Source organism: Polypterus senegalus, chromosome 11 (assembly GCF_016835505.1).
Source record: "Polypterus senegalus isolate Bchr_013 chromosome 11, ASM1683550v1, whole genome shotgun sequence".
NCBI classification, from domain to species: Eukaryota; Metazoa; Chordata; class Cladistia; order Polypteriformes; family Polypteridae; genus Polypterus; species Polypterus senegalus.
This window is the reverse complement of record NC_053164.1, coordinates 17,315,631-17,342,784: the sequence shown is the minus strand read 5'-3', so window position 1 is coordinate 17,342,784 and position 27,154 is coordinate 17,315,631. Positions and strand designations below refer to the sequence as shown.

The window sequence follows — 27,154 nt, the reverse complement described above, 5'->3', positions numbered from 1 at the left end:
TGAAGCTCTGCGGGAGTCTGAGGCACTGCTGCAACCCAGGGAGGCTGCCCTCTAGCGTCCAGGGGGAGGTATTGGGTCTCCCATCCTTGCTTCCCCAGAACATATGCTGCATGGGTTTCCTGGCCGGGCATGGGCCCCAGCTGCCTGCCACAGTATACAGTGCACAGTATTCACAGCGCGTCACTTTTTCCACATTTTATGTTACAGCCTTATTCCAAAATGGATTCAATTCATTTTTTCCTCAGAATTCGACACACAACACCCCATAATGACAACATGAAAAAGTTTACTTGAGGTTTTTGCAAATTTATTAAAAATAAAAAAACTGAGAAATCACATGTACATAAGTATTCACAGCCTTTGCCATGAAGCTCCAAATTGAGCTCTGGTGCCTCCTGTTTCCCCTGATCAACCTTGAGATGTTTCTGCAGCTTAATTGGAGTCCACCTGTGGTAAATTCAGTTGATTGGACATGATTTGGAAAGGCACACACCTGTCTATAGAAGGTCCCACAGGTGACAGTTCATGTCAGAGCACAAACCAAGCATGAAGTCAAAGGAATTGTCTGTAGACCTCCGAGACAGGATTGTCTCAAGGCACAAATCCGGGGAAGGTTACAGAAATATTTCTGCTGCTTTGAAGGTCCCAATGAGCACAGTGGCCTCCATCATCCGTAAGTGGAAGAAGTTCGAAACCACCAGGACTCTTCCTAGAGCTGGCCGGCCATCTAAACTGAGTGATCGGGGGAGAAGGGCCTTAGTCAGGGAGGTGACCAAGAACCCGATGGTCACTCTGTCAGAGCTCCAGAGGTCCTCTGTAGAGAGAGGAGAACCTTTCAGAAGGACAACCATCTCTGCAGCAATCCACCAATCAGGCCTGTATGGTAGAGTGGCCAGATGGAAGCCACTCCTTAGTAAAAGGCACATGGCAGCCCGCCTGGAGTTTGTCAAAAGGCACCTGAAGGACTCTCAGACCATGAGAAACAAAATTCTCTGGTCTGATGAGACAAAGATTGAACTCTTTGGTGTGAATGCCAGGCATCATGTTTGGAGGAAACCAGGCACCGCTCATCACCAGGCCAATACCATCCCTACAGTGAAGCATGGTGATGGCAGCATCGTGCTGTGGGGGGCAGGAACTGGGAGACTAGTCAGGATAAAGGGAAAGATGACTGCAGCAATGTACAGAGACACTTGAGAATAAAACATGGCATAGAACAAGTGATGGACTAGCATCTTGCTCAGGGTGAGGTAAACTCCATTCTCTTGTGTCCCAGAACACCATAGATAGAAGGATGGATGACCAGCAGTACAGGCATTTTAGCAGACCATTGCTCTTTTGAAGCTCTCATACTGTTTCTCCGAGTTAAAGCAAGTAGCTAAAAGATGTGCCACATCATTTCTGCTCAATTAGAAAGAAATTTACTGTAATTAGGATGTTGCAGATACAATTTGGCTGTCATTTAAAATATTATACTACTACACCCTACTCGTCAATACAAAAACTGCAATTGATATTTAAGGTAAGTTCAGTATTTGCCAAAAAATATCTTTGACTTGAAAATCATGGTATAATTTAATTTGCCAAAATGAAATAAAGTGAAGCACTTTTTATAAATGAAAAAAAAAAACCTATTCTGCACTTTATAATGGAGGTAAAGGACACTGGGGTCCAACATTAAAACTTGCTCTGCATGTGTTTCGCGCCTACGTTTTTTTGTGTCTTTTGAATTCCAGTTTTCATTTTCTTTAACGGCGGCACGGTGGTGCAGTGGTAGCGCTGCTGCCTCGCAGTTAGGAGACCTGTGTTCGCTTCCTGGGTCCTCCCTGCGTGGAGTTTGCATGTTCTCCCCGTGTCTGCGTGGGTTTCCTCCCACAATCCAAAGACATGCAGGTTAGGTGGATTGGCGATTCTAAATTGTGCTTGGTGTTTGTGTGTGTGCTGCGGTGGGTTGGCACCCTGCCCGAGATTGGTTCCTGCCTTGTGCCCTGTGTTGGCTGGGATTGGCTCCGGCAGACCCCCGTGACCCTGTGTTCAGATTCAGCAGGTTGGACGATGGATGGATGGATTTTCTCTAACCTGCTCTGCATGTGTTTGTCTTCCTTGTTTTTTAACCACTTTATGATGTTTTTCTTTGTTTTCTACTTTGTCTTTTATTTCTGACCTCGCTTTATCCTGCTCTTGTTTCAATGACACCTGGTCCGTGGTGATTACTTTCCCTTTTTTGAGTAATAATTTCTATTTGTTTGCACTCCTGCGATCTTTGCTTTCTTTGTTTTTATACTTTCTAATTTTCCTACTTTCTCCACATGTGTATCACGCCAACTTTTTTTTTTTTTTGAGCCTTTTGAATTCCACTGCTTTCATAATCTCTAACCTGCTCTGCATGTGTGCAGCGCCAACGCCCGGATTGGATGTGCTTTTTTTTTAATTCCACTTGTTGCAGGCTGATAATTACTTTCCTTATTTTCTGAATTTGCATCGAGATTATTCTTTTTTTTTTGTCTCTCCAACGCTTTTGAGTCTCTTTTCTCCACGCTGCTTTCTTCTTCGCTTAGTTGTCTACGTTTCATTTATAACGTATTGTCCTTATATGCTTTATATGCGCTGAGAGCCCTGGATCTGCGTGTGCTCAAATCCAAAACACGACTGAATGTGCTGCTGCCCGTGGTCTTATTTGATTGTAAGTAGGGTGTGTCTTGCTAGAATCTCATTTTCTACATCATCGCGAGACGGTCCTGAGTCAATGTCTTGGCACAAAGTCTCATGTTTAAGGTCCCCGCGAGACGCTCTGTGGCCAATCTCTTTAGTCTCGCGGGTCTTTTAAGTGTCTTCTGTGATCTTCATGTGAAGATCACGTCTTGTCGACCTACTGTTTCTCTCCAGAATTTTTTTTTTATAATAGAGAGATATTTTAAAATAGGCAGAGTGGTAGTGCAGAGCTGTCATTCCTGCCTCACAGTGGCAGGTTTGGTTTGGCATTTGCATGTTCTCCCCCTGTATTTATGAAATGGTTGATATTGGTGAGTTTACTCACTCCAAAGCATTATCCTCTGTTCTTTCATTACCATTCCTCAGGAACAGTGACTTGGCATGTGTATAAAATTCAATAGCATCTGCCCTCCATATCTGCAGAGGATTTGTTCCAGGACCACCGCAGATACAAAAACAAGTAGATGGTCAAATGTTTAAATGTAACTTACGCACATCTTCTCGTACGCGTTAATTCATCTCTAGATTGCTTATAATACCTAAAACTCTGTACAATGTAAATGGCACGTGCACTTCAGAAGAGGTCACTTACCTGAAGCTAAACTTGTTCAGGCCCAGGCCGTACTTGGACGGAAGATCATTCTAGAAGATCTTGGGTTGTTTGCTTGAAGAGGTGTTGGTGAGGTCAGCAGGGTGTTCTTATGTTGTGGACTGTGTGTGAATCTCAATGCCCCAGTGCAGTGAAGGGGATACTTTGCTGTAAAAATGGCACCACCCTTCAGGAGAGACATAAAGCTAAGGTCCTGACTGTCTGTGATCATAAAAGATCTCTAGGCATCCTTTGTAAAGAGTAGGGTGTTTCCCAATGTCCTGGCTAAATTGCCCACCATGGCCTGGTCATTTTGGCCCCCAATCATCCTCTGTTTCTAATTGGCTGTCTCTCTCTCTCATCACTTCTAAATCCTAACATGCGTGGACAGCATGCTGATGCAAAAATGGCTGCTGTCACATCATTCAGGTGGATGCTGCACAATAGTGGTGGTTAAAGTGGCTTTCCATTCACTGTGTAAAGCGCTTTGCGTAGTGAGAAAAGTGCTATATAAATGGAAAGAATTACTGTTATTATTAAATGCTATGCAAATAGTCGTTATACTGTATGTTTATGGAGTAATGACTTTGGCAAGAGACATACCACATTTCGAAAGATCTAAGATTTTTATTTTCTCATTAAGAGACAGACAGATAGATAGATAGATAGATAGATAGATAGATAGATAGATAGATAGATAGATAGATAGATAGATAGATAGATAGATACTTTATTAATCCCAAGGGGAAATTCACATACTCCAGCAGCAGCATACTGACAAAGAACAATATTAAACTAAAGAGTGATAACAATGAAGGTATAGCAGTTATACCTTCATTAACATTTACCCCCCCAGGGTGGAACTGAAGAGTCGCATAGTGTGGTGTCTCCTCAGTCTGTCAGTGGAGCAGGATGGTGTCAGCAGTCTGTTGCTGAAGCTGCTCCTCTGTCTGGAGATGATCCTGTTCAGTGGATGCAGTGGATTCTCCATGATTGACAGGAGTCTGCTCCGCGCCCATCGCTCTGCCACGGATGTCAAACTGTCCAGCTCCGTGCCTACAATAGAGCCTGCCTTCCTTACCAGTTTGTCCAGGCGTGAGGCGTCCTTCATCTTTATGCTGCCTCCCCAGCACACCACCGTGTAGAAGAGGGCACTTTATCTTCCATTTGAGGGATTGCTTTCACTAATTATTTGCTTGTTAGTAGCCATTTTTTTCACAGAAGCAAAGGGTGCACACAATTTGACACCACGGACCTCACAGTGCCTTACAGTCGGGATTGCAGGCTGAAAGAAGAAATGTGGAGCAGCACTTGCTGTTGTAGAGCATGTGTCCCCCGACAATAATAACGGTTTTGTCAATTGAAATTTTAGTATTTAATCTACAATGTACTGATTACCTACAGGCAATACGTGTATGTCCAAGCCGTTTCTAGCCTGCACAGCTTTTTCCACACACATGAATGCATATAGATAACCTTGCCTAAGTTTAAAGCTGGTGTCCTGACCAGGTGTCTGCAGGATGATGAACAGACTCACTTTGATTGGGTTTGGGGGATCGCAGTGGCTTAAGGAAGCCCGATTTCAGATTAACTCTTCAGTTAGTGATTTTTTAGGCTCTGTTTGAGTGTCTCTGTTCCATAATACGTGTGTGTCTCTTGTGTTTTGTTTTAAGAGCTACTGTACTGCGGGAAGTGCAAAGATGGAAACTGTTTCCAACCTTGGCGTTTGGTAGTGCTGTGAAGCTGAGGTAGAATAGGTGAGTGAGAAAGAGCTTACCTTTTATAAAGGCGGCGATGACCGGAGAACAGGGTCCATCAGTCTACAGAGTAGAGTAAGGCGCAATCCCTCCTCTGGTCCTTCCGGGTGTCCCGCTTGCCACAATTCATAAGTTCATCTTAGTGTTTGCATCTTGCCCCTGTGGTGAGGTATTTTCTCACCCACAATGCTCTTCACACATAACTATTTATATATGAGAACAGTTTATGACAGACTGGCTTCTACAGTAGGGCTGGGTATCAGCACTGATCTCCCAATTCGATTCAATATTGATTTTATCGTGTCTCAATTAGCATGCACTGATATATTTGAAGTGCTGGCTTTTTTTTAGAGATTACTTAACCATGGATAAAGAACATGAATATAATGTGAGAAATTTCAGTAACACTTTATTTCAAGTGACTTCACAGCATGTGCATAAGCATGGAATGACATTTAAAAAGCAATACATGATTAGTAACGAACAGTTAACATCGGCATTTGCAAGATGTGGAACAAAATCTTATTGCTCTTAAAAAAATAAAAAATAAATAAAAACACACAAAATCTTTTTCACAGCATTGCACTCATTCAGAATTCACCATAATTTAACTAACAATGGATTCTGCACATCAGAGTCCACACATATTATGGGGCAGCTCCTTGTTTTAATACAATGCAATGACACTACTTTATAAAACATCTGTATCATCTTCAAATAATATTATTATAAAACAATTAAATATTGCTTCTTAAATAATAAATGTTATTCAATAACCTAATTGTGTGTTATGAATCTCCACGTCGACACCCTTGAACTAAACTGTTATCCAAATGTATTCCCCTATTGGACATGTAAAATAATCTTGAATTATTCAAAATTAAAGATACAGCAGGAAGACTTGTGTCTTTTTAGAATTCTTTTGCTCACTTGTAGCAGTCACATTAATAAGTCTCAAAGATGTGTCCTCGCAGTCCAAGCATTTTAAAGTGAGGATCTAGAGCTGTTGCTTCTTGACAACAGCGCTGAATGAGTGGAACATAAAAGAGAAACGGCCATAGTGACTGAGAAGCAGCTGTTATGGAGCTACTTCAAGTCGGCTGCTTTGCACACTCACTCACTCACTCACTCACTCACTCACTTTTGCATGCTGCTGTGAAAATTCCAGCAACTGCCCGCTTGCTTTGTCAGGTGAGGTTTGTTACAAACTTTTTCCACCACAGCAGTACAGCTAACTAACCACATGCTTAAAGAGAAGCAACGTTTATTGGAGTTGACAACACACAAACTTGTGATTGCACATTGTAAATGCTAGAAAGGTTTTTGAAACACCAGTGAATCATCTCAGCAGCTCTGTATATAGGCAGTGAGGTTTGTAAAACATGTCCGCCACAGGTGCCCGTTCATTTTTAATGTATGATTGTCACGTAGGAATCTCCTGCCCTGGATGTTCAGCTGTCCACATATCTGATTTAAGTGTTGAAGACGCTGATTTCAGTTAAAGAGGACACACCAATTTATGCAAGACAGTAAAGTGCTTTTTCCTTAGAAAGACATAACAGGCACATTAGTACCATCTACTGGATCAAATAGCAAAAACGAAAATTAGCAAAAATCTAGACTTAATAATTGAAGAGGATAGAGATTCATGCGATTGACCTTAAAACTTTAAGAATTGATACTTTAAACAAAAAAATAACAATCAGAAAATCAATATTTTTACCCAGGCCTACTGGCTTCCCATCCAGGGATTTTATCAGCCGGGACAGACTTAGGCATGGCATAATAAGGAAAGCTTTACAAACAAAGACTTAATTAAAACAAGCCCACTTCTCCACATGTCCACCATCTCTTCAAGAACCCCACCCAATTTGTTCTTCCAGTTAAATTCCAGGCAAGAAAGTGTTCATCTCTTTGCCCAGGGTGCCATGGTCCTTATTTTTCTTAACTGGCTGAGGGCACTGTGGGGCACACCAGTAATCTTTGGGAGGCCGTGACTGCCCTGGTGGACACCCCAAGGCACGGCGCAGGGCAAAGCGGAAGCTGCGCAGCCGAAACACATAGAGTGCTGGGTTGACTACAGAGTTGGCATGTGACAGGATTATGGCAATCTTAGTTATGTAGCCTGGCACTGTGTAGCAGTCTGTAAAGAGCTCATAGCAGTTAATAGCATAAAGGGGCAGCCAGCAGATGCAGAATGCCAAGATGAGCAGCCCCAGAGAAAACGCTGTGCGCACCTCCTTCCTCAGCGTCACAGGGCGCAGCTTATCCCTGCACTCAGGTGCTACTTCTGGACTTTTCACAGCCCAGCGCCTGATTTGCTGGCGGGCCTCCCAGAATATCTGCCCATACAGCACCAGCATGATGAGAAGTGGCACCAGTATGAAGCACAGAAAGTTGAAGTAGACTATGTAAGTATCCTTGATGACCTGTTTGAACATGCAGGGGGTACTGTCACATTTTGGCTTCTTGTTCCATCCCATCATTGGAACCAGTCCCACCGCAAACGCTAGCACCCAGGAGCCACAAATCATCTGACATACCCTGGCAGGCCGCAAGAAGACATTGTAACTGAGCGGTTGCATGACTGCGATGAATCTTTCCACGGAGATCAGCAGCAGACCGAAGATGGAAGCCTGTGTGAGGACCAGCAAGGAGCAGGTCATGGGTACACAGATTGGAGAGGTCCTCAGAGGTATCCCAAGATCAGAAAGGATGGCACTTGGTACCACCACGACTCCCACCAGTATGTCCGCTACTGCCAGGCTCACCAGGAAGCTGTTTGTGACTGTGCGGAGCTTTCCAGACCTCAGGACCGAGCCACACACTAAACCATTACTGAACAAGGCCAGCACAGCAATGAGCACCTCGACCGTAATGTAGGGAATATCCATATTGGCGGGGATACTGCACAAGCTTGGACAGCTGTCATTGGTCCAGTTCCTCTTCCACAAGCAACTGTTACTTGTGGGGACCATTGCTCATTATTTCCTTCTGACAAGTAGCTGCTTCACTTCACATGGGCCTCAGTTTTTATTCTCTTCCCAAATTTTCTCAAACTTTCTCTCTTCACTTCTGGCCATCCTTGTCTCAGGAAATCACTGCTTTCTTCTCCATACTACACTTCCCATGTCACTACTCTACTCCACTCCCAGAACTCATGCATCACAGCCAGTTGTTTTCTTGCATTTGGGTTTCTTCAACCTGTGGAGGAGAAAAAAAAAAACACGAGTAAAAAAGTGAGAATCACTGCCCTCTAGTGGCTAGGCAGCATCAGACATTTTTTTGATTCAGCTATTTGCTTTTAGGTGTCACCCACGTGTGTTTGGGAGTCAACAAAGGGACCAGAAGATGCCAATTCCACGGCAGGACAGGGGGCGGCGAGTTGCACTATATCTCTCTCTTTTCTATCCACAGATCACACACGAGAAATCCTGCCTGTCTCTGATTACAGTCCGACAACAGACGTCACTTCCTGTCCCGGCCCCCGAGGACATCACTTCCGGTTCAGCCCCGATGACAGAGCCTCCCTTGAACCGCCTTAAGAGCCCTCCATACTTGAGCAGTTCTGTTTTAGACTCTAGCCTGTACACATTGTACACGAATTTAAGCCTTTTGCAGCCAGGGAAACTATACGGGTGGCTGCCCCAAACTTTCATTGTGTGTCCGGCTATTTCTTTCACAGAGGTCTTCATTTCTTTATTTATTCATTGTACACTCCCACTTTATCCAATGCAGGATCAACATGGGCTGAATCCCTCTTTGCAGGCATAGGGTGCAAGGCAGGGAGCAAACCTGGACAGAGCAAGATGCCAGTCCATAATACATACATTTCTTAATTCAATTCAGTGGGCGGAAGGCCAGAGCTTACACTGACAATAGTGGGCACGAGGCCAGTTCATTTTACTCCAAATCAGAGGTGATGTGTGACCTGATGGGAATGCCTTTTACCTGCTTATCTTATTCACTGAGTATTCTGGAAATAACTATTTGCAGTAATTTACCCCCAAAAAATCCATGCATTTTTATGTGAGAATTTGTTTTTCTTTTCAATGGACATTTTTCACATTGTTTGCGGTTTTAGAGAACAAGTTACCATTATGTTCCATTATATCATTAATTTTTTTTTGTTCTGCATGAACATTAGAACACTCAAGACGAGAACAGGACATTTATCCCAACAAAGCTTGCCAGTCCTATCCACTTATTTCTTCCAAAAAAACATCAAGTCGAGTTTTGAAAGTCCCTAACATCTTACTGTCTACCACACTACTTGGTCGCTTATTCCAAGTGTCTATCGTTCTTTGTGTAAAGAAAAACTTCTTAATGTTTGTGTGAAATTTACCCTTAACAAGTTTCTAACTGTGTCCACGTGTTCTTGATGAACTCATTTTAAAGTCAATGTTTCGATCCACTGGACTTATTACCTCATGATTTTAAACACTTCAATCAGGTCACCTCTAAATCTTCTTTGTTTTAAACTAAAAAGGCTCGGCTCTTTTAATCTTTCCTCATAAACTCATTCCCTGTAGCCCTGGAATCATCCTAGTCGCTCTTCTCTTTTACATACAGTTCGTACGGTCTGGAACGGATTAATCGTATTTACATACAATCCTAAGGGGGAAATTACTTCGGTTCACGACCAAATGAGGTTACGACCAGAGTTTTGGAACAAATTATACTCTGATACCACTGTACTCTGATTTCCTTCCCACATCCCAAACAATTCAAATTAAGTGGAAATGCCACTTTAAGGTGACATACTATGCATGCACATCACCTGTCCAGGGCTGCACTCAAACACTGCTCCCTGTCACTTGCTTTAGAAGAAAGATGGATAAACATTTGCGCCTGTAATATTGCTGTGTTTACGTGCTCGCAGACAGACGATCAATCCAAATTGCCAAGTCGGAAATACCACGTGCAGTTCGCATACCAGGAGAAGGTGGGAGCGGAGGATGCCATCATCTATATGCTTCATCGATCCCTCTCCCACCTGGACAGAGGCAGTGGTGCTGTAAGAATTATGTTTTTGGACTTCTCTAGCGCCTTCAACACCATCCAACCTCTGCTCCTTAGGGATAAGCTGACTGAGATGGGAGTAGATTCACAACTTGTGGCATGGATTGTGGACTATCTTACAGACAGACCTCAATATGTGCGTCTTGGGAACTGCAGGTCTGACATACAGGGGCACCGCAGGGGACTGTACTTTCTCCGGTCCTGTTCAATCTATATACATTAGACTTCCAATATGACTCGGAGTCCTGCCACGTGCAAAAGTTCGCTGATGACACTACTATTGTGGGCTGCATCAGGAGTGGGCAGGAGGAGGAGTACAGAAAGTTAATCAAAGACTTTGTTAAATGGTGCGACTCAAACCACTTACACCTTAACACCAGCAAGACCAAGGAGCTGGTGGTGGATTTTAGGAGGCCCAGGCTCCTCCTGGACCCTGTGATCATCAGAGGTGACTGTGCAGAGGGTGCAGACCTTTAAATATCTGGGAGTGCAGCCGGATGACAAATTGGACTGGACTGCCAACACTGATGCTCTATGTAAGAAAGGTCAAAGCAGACTTTACTTTCTGAAAAGGTTGGCATCCTTCAACATCTGCAGTAAGATCCTGCAGATGTTCTACCAGACGGTTGTGGCGAGTGCCCTCTTCTACGTGGTGGTGTGCTGGGGTGGCAGCATAAAGATGAAAGACGCCTCACGCCTGGACAAACTTGTTAAGAAGGCAGGCTCCATTGTAGGATTAAAGTTGGACAGTTTAACATCTGTGGCAGAGCGACGGGCATTAAGCAAACTCCTGTCAATCATGAAGAATCCACTGCATCCACTGAACAGTGTCATCTCCAGGCAGAGGAGCAGCTTCAGTGACAGACTTTTGTCACCGTCCTGCTCCACTGACAGAGTGAGGAGACCCCACACTATGCGACTCTTCAATTCCACCCAGGGGAGTAAATGCGAACATTAATTTTATTTTAATTCTTTTCATTTTTATTACTATTTAATTTAATATTGTTTCTTTGTATCAGTATACTGCTGCTGGATTATGTGAATTTCCCCTTGGGATTAATAAAGTATCTATCTATCTATCTATCTATCAAACTACAATTTGGGCAAAACATAGCTACCCAAATTATTCAAGTTGTGACATAACACTGATCTTTCACCTCAGTCGATTGTTTAAAATAAAACATTTAACTTGGTCAGCCATAAATGCCATTTTTGGATGGAATTCATTTGGAGCAAATTGATAACAGATTTAATGCATGTATTTTACTCTTCCATTCCCACAAAAAATGCTGTTTATCTTTCCATAGGCCATATGCAGTTTTTCAGATAGTCTGACCACAAGCCCGCATGAACGTGGTGAAGTGAAAAGGTGAAACATCACAAGTTGGTGCTCCGATTGGTCCAAGAGTATGTGAACGCAGCATATCAGCCAGATTGTCTAATGCAGTGCATTGTGATCTTCACAGCAGCTGGTTCTGACCCCTTGTGATAGATGGGCAGGAACCCTGCCTCTCCAGGATGCCTGGAGGAAGGAGGAACCGGGAGAGTGGCGCTTCTTTTCCCTGGGCACTCGGCCGGTCCTTGCTTCCTGGAGGACAGCACTTCCAGGACACCAGGAGGTGCTGACAGACCAGGGATGGTTTATGCCCGGAGTGTTCCCGGGTGCAAGGGCAGCACTTCCGCCACACTGGGGAGTGCTGCCAAAAGTACATTGTCAGGCACCTGGAGCACATCCAGGATGAGAAAATAGGGTCCGCCTCACTCCAATCAGGGAAGACGGACAGAGCTTGCGTGGCAGGAGTGGAGGCGGCCAAGAGAAAACCGAGGACTGTGAACTGTAAATAGTTGTATATATTTGTGTAAAATAAACGTGTGTGTGGTGGACACTGCATTGTCATGTCTGTCTGTGGCCGGGCTAGCTTTTACACCATGTAGAAGTCATTTCACATGCCTGTGCTGCAAGTAAAAGGAAATATTTAAATGTAATTCGCTGCATTATACTGTAGGTTGAACAGCACTTTGAGAAGCTTTGGACTGTAGAAAGGCGCTATATAAACTAAATATGTTGGAGAGGAGTAGAGAAGGTGAGGCAAGTGTTTGGGGGGATTGTTTAGCTACAGTTAGTCTACTGAATGACCTCGTTTGTCATATTTCTTATGTTCTTACTTACGTACAGTGCATCCGGAAAGTATTCACAGCGCATCACTTTTTCCACATTTTGTTACGTTACAGCCTTATTCCAAAATGGATTAAATTCATTTGTTTCCTCAGAATTCTACACACAACACCCCATAATGACAACGTGAAAAAAGTTTACTGTAGGTTTTTGCAAATTTATTAAAAATAAAAAAACTGAGAAAGCACATGTACATAAGTATTCACAGCCTTTGCCATGAAGCTCCAAACTGAGCTCTGGTGCATCCTGTTTCCCCTGATCATCCTTGAGATGTTTCTGCAGCTTCATTGGAGTCCACCTGTGGTCAATTCAGTTGATTGGACCTGATTTGGAAAGGCACATACCTGTCTATAGAAGGTCCCACAGGTGACAGTTCAGGTCAGAGCACAAACCAAGCATGAAGTCCAAGGAATTGTCTGTAGACCTCCAAGACAGGATTGTCTCAAGGCACAAATCTGGGGAAGGTTACAGAAAAATGTCTGCTGCTTTGAAGGTCCCAATGAGCACAGTGGTCTCCATCATCCGTAAGTTGAAGAAGTTTGAAACCACCAGGACTCTTCTTAGAGCTGGCCAGCCATCTAAACTGAGCGATTGGGGCAGAAGGAGGGGAGGGAGGTGACCAAGAACCTGATGGTCACTCTGTCAGAGCTCCAGAGGTCCTCTGTGGAGAGAGGAGAACCTTCCAGAAGGACAACCATCTCTGCAGCAATCCACCAATCAGGCCTGTATGTTAGAGTGGCCAGACGGAAGCCACTCCTTAGTAAAAGGCACATGGCAGCCCACCTGGAGTTTGCCAAAAGGCACCTGAAGGACTCTCAGACCATGAGAAACAAACTTCTCTGGTCTGATGAGACAAAGATTGAACTCTTTGGTGTGAATGCCAGGCGTCACGTTTGGAGGACACCAGGCACCGCTCATCACCAGGCCAATACCATCCCTACAGTAAGGCATTGTGGTGGCAGCATCATGCTGTGGGGATGTTTTTTAGCGGCAGGAACTGGGAGACTAGTCAGGATAAAGGGAAAGATGACTGCAGCAATGTACAGAGACATCCTGGATGAAAACCTGCTCCAGAGCGCTCTTGACCTCAGACTGGGGTGACGGTTCATCTTTCAGCAGGACAACGACCCTAAGCACACAGCCAAGATATCAAAGGAGTGGCTTCAGGACAACTCTGTGAATGTCCTTGAGTGGCCCAGCCAGAGCCCAGACTTGAATCTGATTGAACATCTCTGGAGAGATCTTAAAATGGCTGTGCACCGACGCTCCCTGTCCAACCTGATGGAGCTTCAGAGGTGCTGCAAAGAGGAATGGGCGAAACTGGCCAAGGATAGGTGTGCCAAGCTTGTGGCATCATATTCAAAAAGACTTGAGGCTGGAATTGCTGCCAAAGGTAGATCGACAAAGTATTGAGCAAAGGCTGTGTTATACTTATGTACATAGGATTTCTCAGTTGTTTTATTTTTAATAAATTTGCAAAAACCTACAGTAAACGTTTTTCACGTTGTCATTATGGGGTGTTGTGTGTAGAATTCTGAGGAAACAAATGAATTTAATCCATTTTGGAATAAGGCTGTAACGTAACAAAATGTGGAAAAAGTGATGCGCTGTGAATACTTTCCGGATGCACTGTATATGCACTTTGAAGTGGACAAGAAGGTGAGGCTCCCTACCAAATAAAAATAAGCAAAGACCAGGGTGTAGTCAGGCCCTGTGACATAGAATGGCTTGTGTTCATTTTGTACATTCATGATTTCGCCCTTTATTCCTCCCTTCGTGATATTTTAGTATATATAATTAGTGTTTTTCGATTACTGATTAAAAGTCCATCCATCCATCCATCCATTCATGTTATGTCTCCACCTTTTCCAGCGCAGGGTTGTGAGTAGCTGGAGCGTATCTCGATATCATAATATCCAATGGCATTAATGGATTCTGGATAGAACACCAGCATGTGGCAGGACATTGTGACTCACACTGGGCACATTTATCTAATGGCTTCCCTTCAAAGCGTTAGACGAGTCACACATGGGGAGAGCATTCAGACTCCACACAGCAGGCATCCCAGATTGCAACCTGTTCCTGAAGTTTTGGATTCATCATGTATGCTGTAAGCTCAACCCAGGTGGCTGACAACAAAGAGAACTGCAGTGTCCTTAACACAGGTATTATTCTTTTTTTCTTCTTCCTTTTTTTTTTTGAAGGCATCGCTCTTCTCCAGCCATGCAGAATGGCGGCACAATGAGTGTCAAGGCAGTGTCAATATTTTGGCACCGTTTGACGCTGCCATAGTTACTTGTGTTGGGCTGTGCTTTAAATAGGTGGCTCGTTTGTTCAGTCTTGTTAACCAGGAACCATGGGGTGCAGACAGCGCCCGTTCTGTGCGTAAGCAGGTGTACCCAGACAGTGGCTGTGCTGTTGCTGCTCAGTCATCCTCTAAAATGGGAACAAAGAGCTGGCAGCAAAGGTAACCACAGGGCAAAGAGCCAGTGGCAGCTTCCGAGCAAAGCCCAGACCTCGGTACACAAGGAGGGGTTTTTCCCAGCCTTTTACTGTCTCTCACGTAATGTTGTTTTACTTGTGACTGTGTTCCAAACAAAGGCCAAGAATGGAAAAATGTTCGTAATAAAATGCATTGACTGGAAACATCAGCATCACCCGGCGTTAAAGTCAGCTTTTTATTTACAGTACCTATAAAAAGTATTCACCCCTCTGGAAGTTTGTCATTTTCTAACCCACTTATGGGTCGTGGGGGGAGGCGGCATGGTGGCGCAGTGGGTAGCGCTGCTGCCTCGCAGTTAGGAGACCTGAGGTTCACTTCCCGGGTCCTCCCTGTGTGGTGTTTGCATGTTCTCCCCGAGTCTGCATGGGTTTCCTCCCACAGTCCAAAGACATGCTGGTTAGGTACATTGGCGATCCTAAATTGTCCCTAGTGTGTGTGTGCCCTGTGGTGGGTTGGCACCCTGCCTGGGGTTTGTTTCCTGCCTTGCGCCCTATGTTGGCTGGGATTGGCTCCAGCAGACCCCCGTGACCCTGTAGTTAGGACATAGCAGGTTGGATAATGGATGGATGGCTGGGTCGTGGGTAGGGGTGCTGGATCCTATCCCAGCTAGCATAGGGTGTAAGAAGGAAGAAACCCTGGGCAGGGCGCCAGTCCATCACATGGTAAAAACTCTCACACACACACACACACACACGGGTCAGTTTAGCTTCATCAATTCACCTAAACTGCATGTCTTTGGACATTGGGAGACGACGTGGGTAGAACATGCAAACTCCATGCAGGAAGGACCCCTTTAGAAATGTTCGCATTTTATTGCTATATAGCATTTTATCACAGTGGATGTAATTTGGCTTTTTTGACTGAATAACTTTAATTTCAAAGTGACAACAGAACTCTGCAAAGTGATCTTAATGAATTACAAATATAAAACACAAAATCCTATAAGTGTTCATCCCCTTTTATTTGACACCCCTAAATCCTCACTGGCACAGTCAGTTGGCTTTAGAAGTCACAGAAATAGTTCAGTGGAGGTCACCTGTCTGATGTTTCAATTGACTGAAGTCAAAATGCACCTGATAGATCAAAAAGGCACAACTTTTGGTGGACTAAGCTACACAATAAAGACAAAAGAACACACCAAGCAACTCGATGAAAAGCACAAGTCAGGGGATGGACTCAAGAAAACATCTACGTCGCTGAATATCCAGTCAAACCAATCATGAAGAAATGGAAAAAGTGTGTCAGAGCTGTAAATCTGCAAAAACTGAAGAAGATGAGTGAGGGAGGCCATGAAGAGGACACTGAGGATGCTGAAGGAGTTACAAGCTACAGTGTCTAAGATTGCAGAGACTGCACAGACCACGTCTGCTTCACCAGTCACAGCTTTATGGGAGAGTGGCAATGAGGAAAAACCACACAGGACATCTTGGCAGAAGACAAATGGGAGAGCAAGGTTACTAGGTCCTGCAAAACGTTTCAGCACAATGGCAGCGAAAATCCAATTAACGGTTCTGTAATACAGCCCAGAGAATCACGGATGTTCCCTTAAGATCAGGGATAGGCAATGTCGGCGGTCCTGGATGCTCACAGCCACTGCAGGTTTTTGTTCCAACCCTGTTTCTTAATGAGAGGTCAAAGATTGCTGAAGAAGCACTTATTGCTCAAGTGACATTCAGCGGTCTCGCTTGTTAAGGTTCCTTACCCTTAAATGTTAATTTAAGTCATAAACAGCTGCATTCTCTGTTTTTAATGGCTCCTTATTAACAAGAAGATGCAAATGACAAAGGAGCCAGCAGTTCTCCATCTAACTTGTTTCCATTTACACCTCTGTGGATTCTTCACACACTAATCAGTTTAATAAAACACTTAAGAGAAAAATGTGTCGCAGTCAAAATGATCTGTTTTAGGCTTCAAATCATTTAGATGATATCTTTGGAAAGGAAATAAATTCATGATATAAGAACCTGACATTGCAGACTAACAGACTAACAAGCCATAAAATGAAATGAGATTGTTAATGTTAACATTATACAAAGTTACTGTCTGTTATACCTGCATTGTTATCACTCTTTAATTTAATATTGTTCTTTATCAGTATGCTGCTGCTGGAGTATGTGAATTTCCCCTTGGGATGAATAAAGTATCTATCTATCTATCTATCTATCTATCTATCTATCTATCTATCTATCTATCTATCTATCTATCTATCTATCGGCAAGGATTAAGGATCGTTTCTAATTAAGCAAGTGGGTTGGAACGAAATCCTGCAGCCACTGCGGCCCCCCAGGACTGATGTTGCCTACAAACCCCAAGGCAGGGCCGTTCTTAGCAGTTTGGGGGCCCTACGTGGTTCAGAAATGTGCAGGCCCCAGATGGGTGGGGTCCAGGGGGGCAGAGCCCCCCCCCAAAGCTCAGGAAGGTGTTCTAATAAAACATCCAGAAAAGAGCGATAAAATTTAGGATGAGGAGGGTATCGTGACACACGACGTGAGAGACTGGCACAGATGGCTGCAGTGCCAGGGGCATGAAAAAAAAAAATTGTAAGTCACGGTTTGGGGCCCTACGTAGATGCGTAGTTCGCGTATGCCTAAGGATGTCCCTGCCGGAGGTTTTGAGGGCATTGAAGAGTAAGCCCACCCACCTTTAGAGAACAAAAGGTGATAGAACCACACAAAAGAAACATACCACCAAATCAATATTTTTACCATCACAGCTAGAAACACTGGCTGGCCTGGATGAAGTTTCCGTGGTCTAATGAGACCGATATTGAGCTCTTTGTCCATTAGACCAAGTGCCATGTTTGAACACTGCAGATTATCAAAAACACGCCTTCCCCACCGCCAAGCATAATAATGAAGGCAGCATTAGGCTATGGGGATGCTTCTCTGCATTGTCCTTAAAGATAGATAGATAGATAGATAGATAGATAGATAGATAGATAGATAGATAGATAGATAGATAGATAAGAGATACTAAATAATAAGATAGATAGATAGATAGATAGATAGATAGATAGATAGATAGATAGATAGATAGATAGATAGATAGATAAGAGATACTAAATAATAAGATAGATAGATAGATAGATAGATAGATAGATAGATAGATAGATACTTTATCAATCCCAAGGGTAAATTTATATACTCCAGCAGCAGCATACTGATAAAGAACAATATTAAATTAAAGAGTGATAACAATGCAGGTATAACAGACAATAACTTTGTATAATATTAATGTTTACCCCCCCGGGTGGAATTGAAGAGTCACTTAGTGCGGGGTCTCCTCAGTCTGTCAGTTGAGCAGGATGGTGTCAGCAGTCTGTGATGAAGCTGCTCCTCTGTCTGGAGATGATCCTGTTCAGTGGATGGCAGTGGATTCTCCATGATTGACAGGAGTCTGCTCTGCGCCCGTCGCTCTGCCACGGATGTCAAACTGTCCAGCTCTGTGCCTACAATAGAAACTGCCTTCCTCACCAGTTTGTTCAGGCGTGAGGCATCCCTCTTCTTTATTCTGCCTCCCCAGCACACCACTGCGTAGAAGAGGGCGCTCGCCACAACCATCTGATAGAACATCTGTAGCATCTTATTGCAGATGTTGAAGGACGCCAATCTTCTAAGGAAGTATAGTCGGCTCTGTCCTCTCTTACACAGAGCATCAGTATTGGCAGTCCAGTCCAGTTTATCATCCAGCTGCACTCCCAGGTATTTATAGGTCTGTACCCTCTGCACAGTCACCTCTGATGATCATAGGGTCCATGAAGGGCGCGGGCCTCCTAAAATCCACCACCAGTTCCTTGGTACAGTGAACCTGTTTTTGCCAGTGTCCATTAATATATTTGGTATGTACTGTATATCGGAATAGCTTCATGTACAAACACAGTCGTTTTAAATACAATACACAGGTTAGGAATACTTTTAATAAACTAAATCAGGTTCTGCACACAAGGCAGACATAACACCTTGAATACGTTCAGTACAACCAGAGTTACAACAAGCACTGTATCACAAAAATGACAACTGGCCTGGCAAATCTATACAAGAAAGTTAGACGGAGCGATTTGTCTGTGCCGGGTCTGTTTTTGTACTGACTCAGGAGGAGACAGTTGGATATTTTATTGACAGAGGACTAGGAGATAAGACAAAGTCAAAGGTTTAAAGGGGACAGATGTTACTGTCACAGTATGGATTCTTTTATAAAATATTTTTTTTACTGTATTGGAAGTATTCAATAAATAATTGATCTCAGAAAAACAAAGAGTCAAAATAATTGGCTGTCAAATCCAATTCACCAACCAAGAATCAAAGATCCAAACAAAAAAGCTAAGTTCTTAAATGAAAATATTCAAATGTAAGAACGCCCCAGCAACACAGAATTATCCTTAATCTTCAAGGATCCAGAAAAGCATACTTTGATCTTTATGTAGTCACTCTGCTGACACCACATGGCACAAAATTAAGGGAAGGGCATTTAGAAATGAAGCCATGAAACACTTCTTTACTCCAAAGAGTTGTGTGAATTTGGAACAAACTACCAAGCTATGTCATTAAAGGAGAAACCTTGACAGCCTTTAAGAAGTATCTAGATGAAATATTGGGACGGCTTAGCTATTAGCTAAACAAATAGGCTTGATAGACTGAATGATCTCCTCTTGTTTGTCAAATTTCTGATGTTCTCCTCTAACAACAGCTAATGTGATTGCTCTAAAATTGGGGAATAACACTAATGTCATAATTGGAGTGCCATACCATATCAGCACAATAAGTTCCAACAGCACTTCTAAAAAATGCCCACTAGACGGGATACATCTAGATATATCTGCCAAACCCTGACTAGTAATAAGGGCGAGCACCAAATCTTTATAAAATAAAAAACACGATTCACAAAAAAGTATTCCAATCACAATGAAGCTCAAGTGGAGCACAAGGGCAAAATGAAAATGCCCGTAACAAGAAGGCAATTTAAATAGAGCAAAATCCAAATCTTGAATCCAAAAAAGTGAGGTCACAGTCCTGGAAGGGATCATATTGGACAGGCTTGCTACCAAACAGTCGGTTGGTGTACCAATAAGCTTGGCCTAGGGTGCAAAATAACGTAGAACCGGCAACTCCTTATTAATATTACTGCCCGTGGTTTTAGAATAGGATCTCCAACAAGCTTGTATAGGTGTAATGGTCAGGTGTCCACAAATATTTGGCCGTATAGTGTAATTGACATATCTGTGGGAATGCTGGTGAAAACCCATGTGCAGACATGCACCAGACTGGTACCCATTAGTCACTGGATTGAAACCTGAATTTGTAAGTCACCAGTGGCACCCACAATGGTGCCCTGTGTGACAGTCACAGAATATAAGGAGGAACAATTTGTTCTTCAATGGCTGTGGGGTGATCTTTTCTTACAGTTAAGATTTTGCATATTGAAGTGCAGAGAGAATGACTGCCTAAATGGAAAATATGAACAATACTGGGCTGAATCATCTGCCAAAAAAGCAACAAAATTTGTCTGTCCTGATGTTTATCACAACGCAATCACCAAGTGAGAAGAAGAGTAAGTATCCAAAAGCTACAGTTTTGGTGATTGATAAAAAAATGAAAATGCATTAACATGACTCACAAAATTAAGGAAAACCCTAAAACAGTAAACTCTATTTTAATTTGAAAAAAAAAAAAAAAATTGTATATCAAGGTTGTGAGAAATGTGGCCACAGATGAGATCATGAAATAAAAATCATTCCAGATTCTGACAAAGCCTTCAGCTATCCAACACAAGTTTTAAATACACTCAATCCACACGTATTGCTTGTCCAATTATACATTTTGAGAAACCTCAATGCTCCAAAATTATGGAATGGAACTCGAATTGTGAATAACAGCTCTTCTTCTTCAATTGAAGTTACTAACTAATCTGACCAGCACTGGAAAGGGAGAGGATGTTTTCATTCCACGTATACCTATGATTTCCAATGAACTTCCTTTCCAATTCAAATGACTTAAATTTCCAGTATGTCTTGCTTGCATTTGCAATGTCCATAAATAAAGAGCAAGGACAATCACTTAAAATCACAGGAGTTTACCTCAAAGAACCGTGCTTTTCACACAGTCAGCTATACGTCGCCTGTTCCGGAGTATGATCAGGTAAGAATTTACAGTATATGTTGTGGCGAGTGGCTGGGGCGCCCACCTCCAGACCATGGAGGGGTCGACTGCCCTGGTGGATTGGGGGACAACGGGAACAGAGCTTGGAAGCTCAACCCTATAGGGGCCCATGGTCACTGCCGGGGGGCGCCCCAATGCCTGAGGGGCCTTGGACCTCAGCACTTCCGCCACACCCAGAGTGCTTCCGGGTGCACAGCAGGTACTTCCGCCACACTGGGAAGTGCTGCCGGAAGATTGTCGGGAGGCAACTGGAGCTCGTCCAGGTGAGGATAAAAGGGGCCGCCGTCCTCCATTCGGGGGCTGGAGTCGGGAGGACAAGAGACGAGGTCTTGGTGGAGAGGAGTGGAGGTGGCCTGAAGGAAGAAGAGGCATTGTTTGAGGGCCTGGACTTTTGGGGAGTTTGGGGGTTGTGTGTGCACTATTGTAAATATTAGTTGTATAATAAATGTGTGGTAGTGCTTTAAACATGTCTACCTGTCTGTGTCTGGGCCATCTCCCACAACGTTCTTCCTCCTAATTGCAAAACAAAAAATGTTGTGTATCATAAGGCACTCTAAAAGATTCATCGCAACTATAATCCATTATTCGTTAATAATAGCAGTTTGACTTTTGAACAATAATTGAATAATAAATTAATTGTCAAATAATAAATGGAAACTGTTTATTTTTTCCCAACCCGACTGACAGCCTGGCATCCCCGCTAGTTGCTAGATAAACACTTATTTGAAATCTCATGTGGCCAGTGCCAGTTCTAGAATTGTTACTGCCCTAGGCGAAGTTGTAAATAGGCGCCCCACCACCCCCTTTGCTTTGACAGACATCAGCACTCCCAGACCTGTACATTGAGACCTGGAGACCAGACTGGGGACTGTGGTGTTATGGGTCCACAGCTCGCTGAGCAAAGGCCGTTTTTTATATACTATACTTTCTGAGGAGGTTGGCATCCTTCAACATCTGCAGTAAGATGCTGCAGATGTCCTACCAGACGGTTGTGGCGAGTGCCCTCTTCTACGCGGTGATGTGCTGGGGTGGCAGCATAAAGATGAAAGACACCTCACGCCTGGACAAACTTGTTAAGAAGGCAGGCTCTATTGTAGGATTAAAGTTGGACAGTTTAACATCTGTGGCAGAGCGACGGGCATTAAGCAAACTCCTGTCAATCATGAAGAATCCACTGCATCCACTGAACAGGATCATCTCCAGACAGAGGAGTAGCTTCAGTGACAGACTTTTGTCACTGTCCTGCTCCACTGACAGACTGAGGAGACCCCACACTATGCGACTCTTCTAAGTAAGGGAGTAAATGCTAACATTATGCAAAGTTATTGTCTGCTTTTTTTATTTTTATTTTTTTCATTTTTTCATTTTTATTACTATTTAATTTAATATTGTTTCTTTGTATCAGTATACTGCTGCTGGATTATGTGAATTTCCCCTTGAGATTAATAAAGTATCTATCTATCTATCTATCTATCTATCTATCTATCTATCTATCTATCTATCTATCATATAGTGCCTCTATCTATCTATCTATCTATCTATCTATTATATAGTACCTTTCATTTCTATCTATCTATCTATCTATTATATAGTGCCTTTCACATCTACAGTATCTATCATTATTGTGTTTTACCCTCTCTCTCTATTATATAGTGCCATATCTATCTATCTATCTATCTATCTTGGCAAGCGGCTAAGGGTGGCACCCAGCCAGGATGCCAAGAAGGACCAGAGGAGTGTTTATGCCTCCTCCAGACCACGAGGGGGCAGCCGCCCTGGTGGCTTTGGGGAAAACGGGAACAGAGCTTAGAAGCTCAACCTTATAGGGGCCTGTGGTCATTGCCAGGGGGTGCCTGGATGTCTGAGGAGTGCTGGGGGGAAAAAGACCAGAGACACCCAGAATGCTTCCGGGTGCACAGCCAGCACTTCCACCACACCTGGGAGGGCTGGCAGAAGGTTATCAGGAGACACCTGGAGCTCGTCTAGGTGAGCATAAAAGGGGCCGCCTCCCTCCATTCAATGGCAGGAGTTGGAAGCGCAGAAGGACGAGCTCGGAGGAAAGGAGTGGAGGTGGTGAAGAAGGCATTGGTTGAGAGGCCTAGACTTTGGGGGTGTTTTGGGTTGTGTGCTGTGTGTTTCCACTGAAAGTGTATAATAAACGTGTGATCTATCTATCTATCTATTTTTTAAATGAATAATCACCGCACTCGCGGCTTAGTGAGGGGCGTTGGGCCATAGCAAGCCACGGGGCGATCTGCGTTGTGGGCGTTTCTCACCGAGTGCACAGGTGAGGAACTGCCCACATCCGTGATTGCTCCCGTGGCTAATGTGCTGTAGCTGCTATGGCCCCTAGCTGTATAAAAGAAGCGCGAGTCGTTTGGAAGGGAGAATCAGAAAGATCAGGAGAAAAAAATGAAAAGAAAAGAACGAGAGAAAAAAGGAAAAGAGGACGGAGGTTATACAGAGCGAGGAAGCAAGTCGGTGCGAGAGAGAGACAAAGAGCGTATGGGTGAGCGAGCGAACAAGCACTCGTGGGCAGCTGCGAGGAAGCCTGGGTGTTGGGCCCACACCCAGGAGTTAGAGTTGGAAGTTGCTCCCGCTGAGCGAGCAGGTAGAAGGAGTGACCAAGGAAAGGCGACTGGCCGCAGAAGACTGGAAAGGCAGCGGGAGTCGCAAAACTTGGTGTTGCAGTCCTTGGTGTGGGCGTCCTGGAGACCAAGGAGTCCAAGTCTCAGACCTGGGATGAGTGCCAGACCGAAGCCAGGATCGGGAGGTCTCCAGACCTGTGTGTGTGTATGAGTTGAAGAGGGCAGCTACAGAGAGAGTCTCGCCTGCTGCAAAGCCCAACTGGGAGAAGAAGGTGAGACGCTAACAGAAAAGAAGCACCAGGCTTGTCGTTGTTGTTTTGTTTTTTAAAGACTGCTTCCTGTTTGAACGGTTTAACCTCATTTTTAAAGGATTGTTTTTTTCTATTTTTACCTCCACGTGTTTTTATGGATTATTTATTTATTGAAGAATTTTGAATGAACTGCACTATTTATTGAACACTGTTTTTGTTGACTATTTTAATAAATGCACTTTGCACATTTGAACCATCCCCTTGCTCAATTGTTTATTGCCTCAACTGTCTAGCTCAACTCGGTTATATCTATCGACGGTGTTGGGTTCAAGGGCTTCTGAACAGTGATAGGAGCGTGGAGCCAAACCCGCATCGTCACAGGGACAGAGAAGCATCAGGACTTGGAATTCACAATTTGAGAATGTTGAGTTAAAGCAACGTCTGTTTACAAGACTGCCTCAGAAAAATACGTCCTTTTGGGGTTGCCATTTCAGAAAATAAGTATGAATCAGGCTGTATTAGTAGTCTTTATTTACTACTTTTAAGGTTTCTCTAAAGAAAACTTAGAAACCACCGGCTAAACTTGTACCTTTTGACAATGGTGACATTATATATATTTCATTTTTTCAACTGAGACATTACCGTAACATATACATGTCATTTAAATTAATAAGCTAAATTGAAAACTTTGCATAATGACAGTATTCAATGAAATTCAGAAAATAATGATTATCTTTAAATAGGAATCTTTACTCGCAGTTCCTATTTACCATACGCTAGTGTATGCAAATAATGCAATCTGCCTATCCAAGAAAACGTGCAACTGCTTTAGAGTGCCCAGAGCGATTCTTATAAATGGTGGTGAGCAACAGAGGATGATATTTGTTACATTTTAACACAAGTTTTACTGTAAGTCCATTACAACAACAACAACATTTATTTATATAGCACATTTTCATACAAAAAGTAGCTCAAAGTGTTTTACATAATGAAGAATAGAAAAATAAAAGACACAGTAAGAAAATAAAATAAGTCAACATTAATTAACATAGAATAAGAGTAAGGTCTAATGGCCAGGGTGGACAGAAAAAAAAAAAACTCCAGACGGCTGGAGAAAAAAATAAAATCTGTACGTATTCCAGACCATGAGACCGCCCAGTCCCCTCCATTAGGGAGGCAATCATAGTTTGGGTTAAATCAGCTTTTAGCAGTTTACTCAAGAGCTATAGTCCTGTTGCCATTTTGATCGTTTAATTTAATTTTGCCTTGTCTGTCTTTTCTTTGTTACAGTTTGAGGATTATTACTATTGGCATCATCATCATCATCATTGTTGCTATTGTTGGACTGTGTAGGTTGTCCAACGTTAAGACCAAAGATCACTACTATTGGAAAATTATATAAAACAACTATGGGGCTCTGTCCCCTGTTCGCTTTGCTTGCCAACCCCCGGGTGGACACTACATGCTAGCCAATTTGTGGATCTGCTGCTCGCGTATGGGAAGCGGATTTACAATTTAAACAGATTGTTATTTTCATGGGAATTGTTACATATATGCATAATATAACTAACTATTTTACATTACAGCAAGTAATTAACCGTAGTAAAAAATAGTAAAACGTAATAAATTGAAAGAAAATTATGCTTCATGTTGCGTTAGAGGTATTTGTTGCATTATACATTTTCGTTCTGCTTGGCTTTGAAATTAACACGTAATTATTTTTTAAATTTACACTTTTACTGTAAACCTTCAGTAAAGCAATTTTTTGAATGAACTTTTCATCAATATCTCATTGAATTTTGATTCCGTGTTTGGACTTATATTGTGACAACGCAACGTATGACTGCCCGTGATCAGGGCCGCATTAAAGTGGGTGCTATTGATGCTGCAGCATTAGGCCCATTCCTGAAATAGGCCCAGATGAAAACAAACAAGAATTTTCCGGAACAGTTTTCCTTTGCTATATTAACCTCAAAATAATTCTTAGAATAAAATTTGGAGTCCGACTTTCGGACGCCTAGACACACCGTTACTTATTATACAGTTACTATTGTTCTTTGCTTTGTGACGTAACTATAACGTCGTGGTGTTTATTGTTAACCGAAGATTTCAAGTTAATGCTATCAATTTTACATTAAACAGTTTACTTAATAATTTAGCTGCGGTTTTTGCAATATCTTGGGGATTCTTTCCACTTTATTATTGTTCGGTAAGTGCCATGTAGTAAATTTTTCACCTTGAAACTTAGTTGTACAGTAAAAATCGATGGCTATTTAAATGGTTATCTCTAAAGGTAAAACTAAAAGCTGGCCCGTGGGCCTGGCATGGATGTTTAGAATTTTTAAAATCCTCAACAGGATTCTGGTCTATTATGAAATTGAAATCGTGGACAAATTTTTACCCTCAAAAGCCTGAACTGAGTCACTTTGACCCGATGTCTTTGCAAATTCATTTTTTCTTACTCTGTTTCTTGAGAGAATTGCGAAATAATGTGTACAGTAATCCCTCCTCGATCGCAGGGGTTGTGTTCCAGAACCCCCCGCGATAGATGAAAATCCGCGAAGTAGAAACCATATGTTTGTGTAGTTATTTTTAGATATTTTAAGCCCTTATAAACTCTCCCACACTGTTAACATTATTAGAGCCCTCTAGACATGAAATAACACATTTTAGTCAAAAGTTTAAACTGTGCTCCATGACAAGACAGCATATCTTCCTCTTCAAAGAATGCATGTCAGGAGCAGAGAATGTCAGAGAGAGTGAGCGAGAAAAGCAAACAATCAAAAAATCAATACGTGCTTTTGGGCTTTTACGTATGCCGAAGCACCGCGACAAAGCGGCATTTTTTACAGGAGCGTCCGTATCCTCTGTGCAAACAGCCCCTCTGTCAGGCACAGAGAGTCAGAGAGACAGAGAAAAGCAAACAATCAAGCACCGCGCGGGAAGCACATCGTATATCATTGAGGAGTTTTAGTTAATATTTAATACATGCTCTGATTGGGTAGCTTCTCAGCCATCTACCAATAGCGTCCCTTGTATGAAATCAACTGGGAAAACAAACTGAGGAAGCATGTACCATAAATTAAAAGACCCATTGTCCGCAGAAATCCATGAACCAGCGAAAAATCTGTGATATATATTTAGATACGCTTACATTTAAAATCTGCGATGGAGTGAAGCCGCGAAAGTCAAAGCGCGATATAGCGAGGGATTACTGTATTTCATTGTTAGCTTTTCTGCATTAAGTGCACTTTTCAGACAATTGCTATTGAATGTTGATGTTACATAGTTTGATGTTAATCTCGAGTTGTTGCAATACTACGTCGTTATTATTATTCATGCTCAATAAAGGCAAGCAATTAAGGCTCCTTGGTTGGTCTGAGTGCGCATGTACGGTGAGT

At 42.9% G+C, this 27,154-nt stretch overlaps 1 protein-coding gene across 1 annotated transcript in view; it reads right to left on the bottom strand.

Annotated features, from left to right (window-relative positions):
- Positions 1 to 5,471: 5,471 nt before the first annotated feature.
- LOC120538699 (adenosine receptor A2b-like) overlaps positions 5,472 to 27,154 on the bottom strand; it is a 43,796-nt gene continuing 22,113 nt past the window's right edge. The window contains exon 2 of the mRNA XM_039768100.1: positions 5,472 to 8,262. Within this exon, the coding sequence (XP_039624034.1) occupies positions 6,942 to 8,036 (1,095 nt within the window). The 5' untranslated portion in view covers positions 8,037 to 8,262 and the 3' untranslated portion in view covers positions 5,472 to 6,941. The remainder of the gene's footprint in view (positions 8,263 to 27,154) is intronic.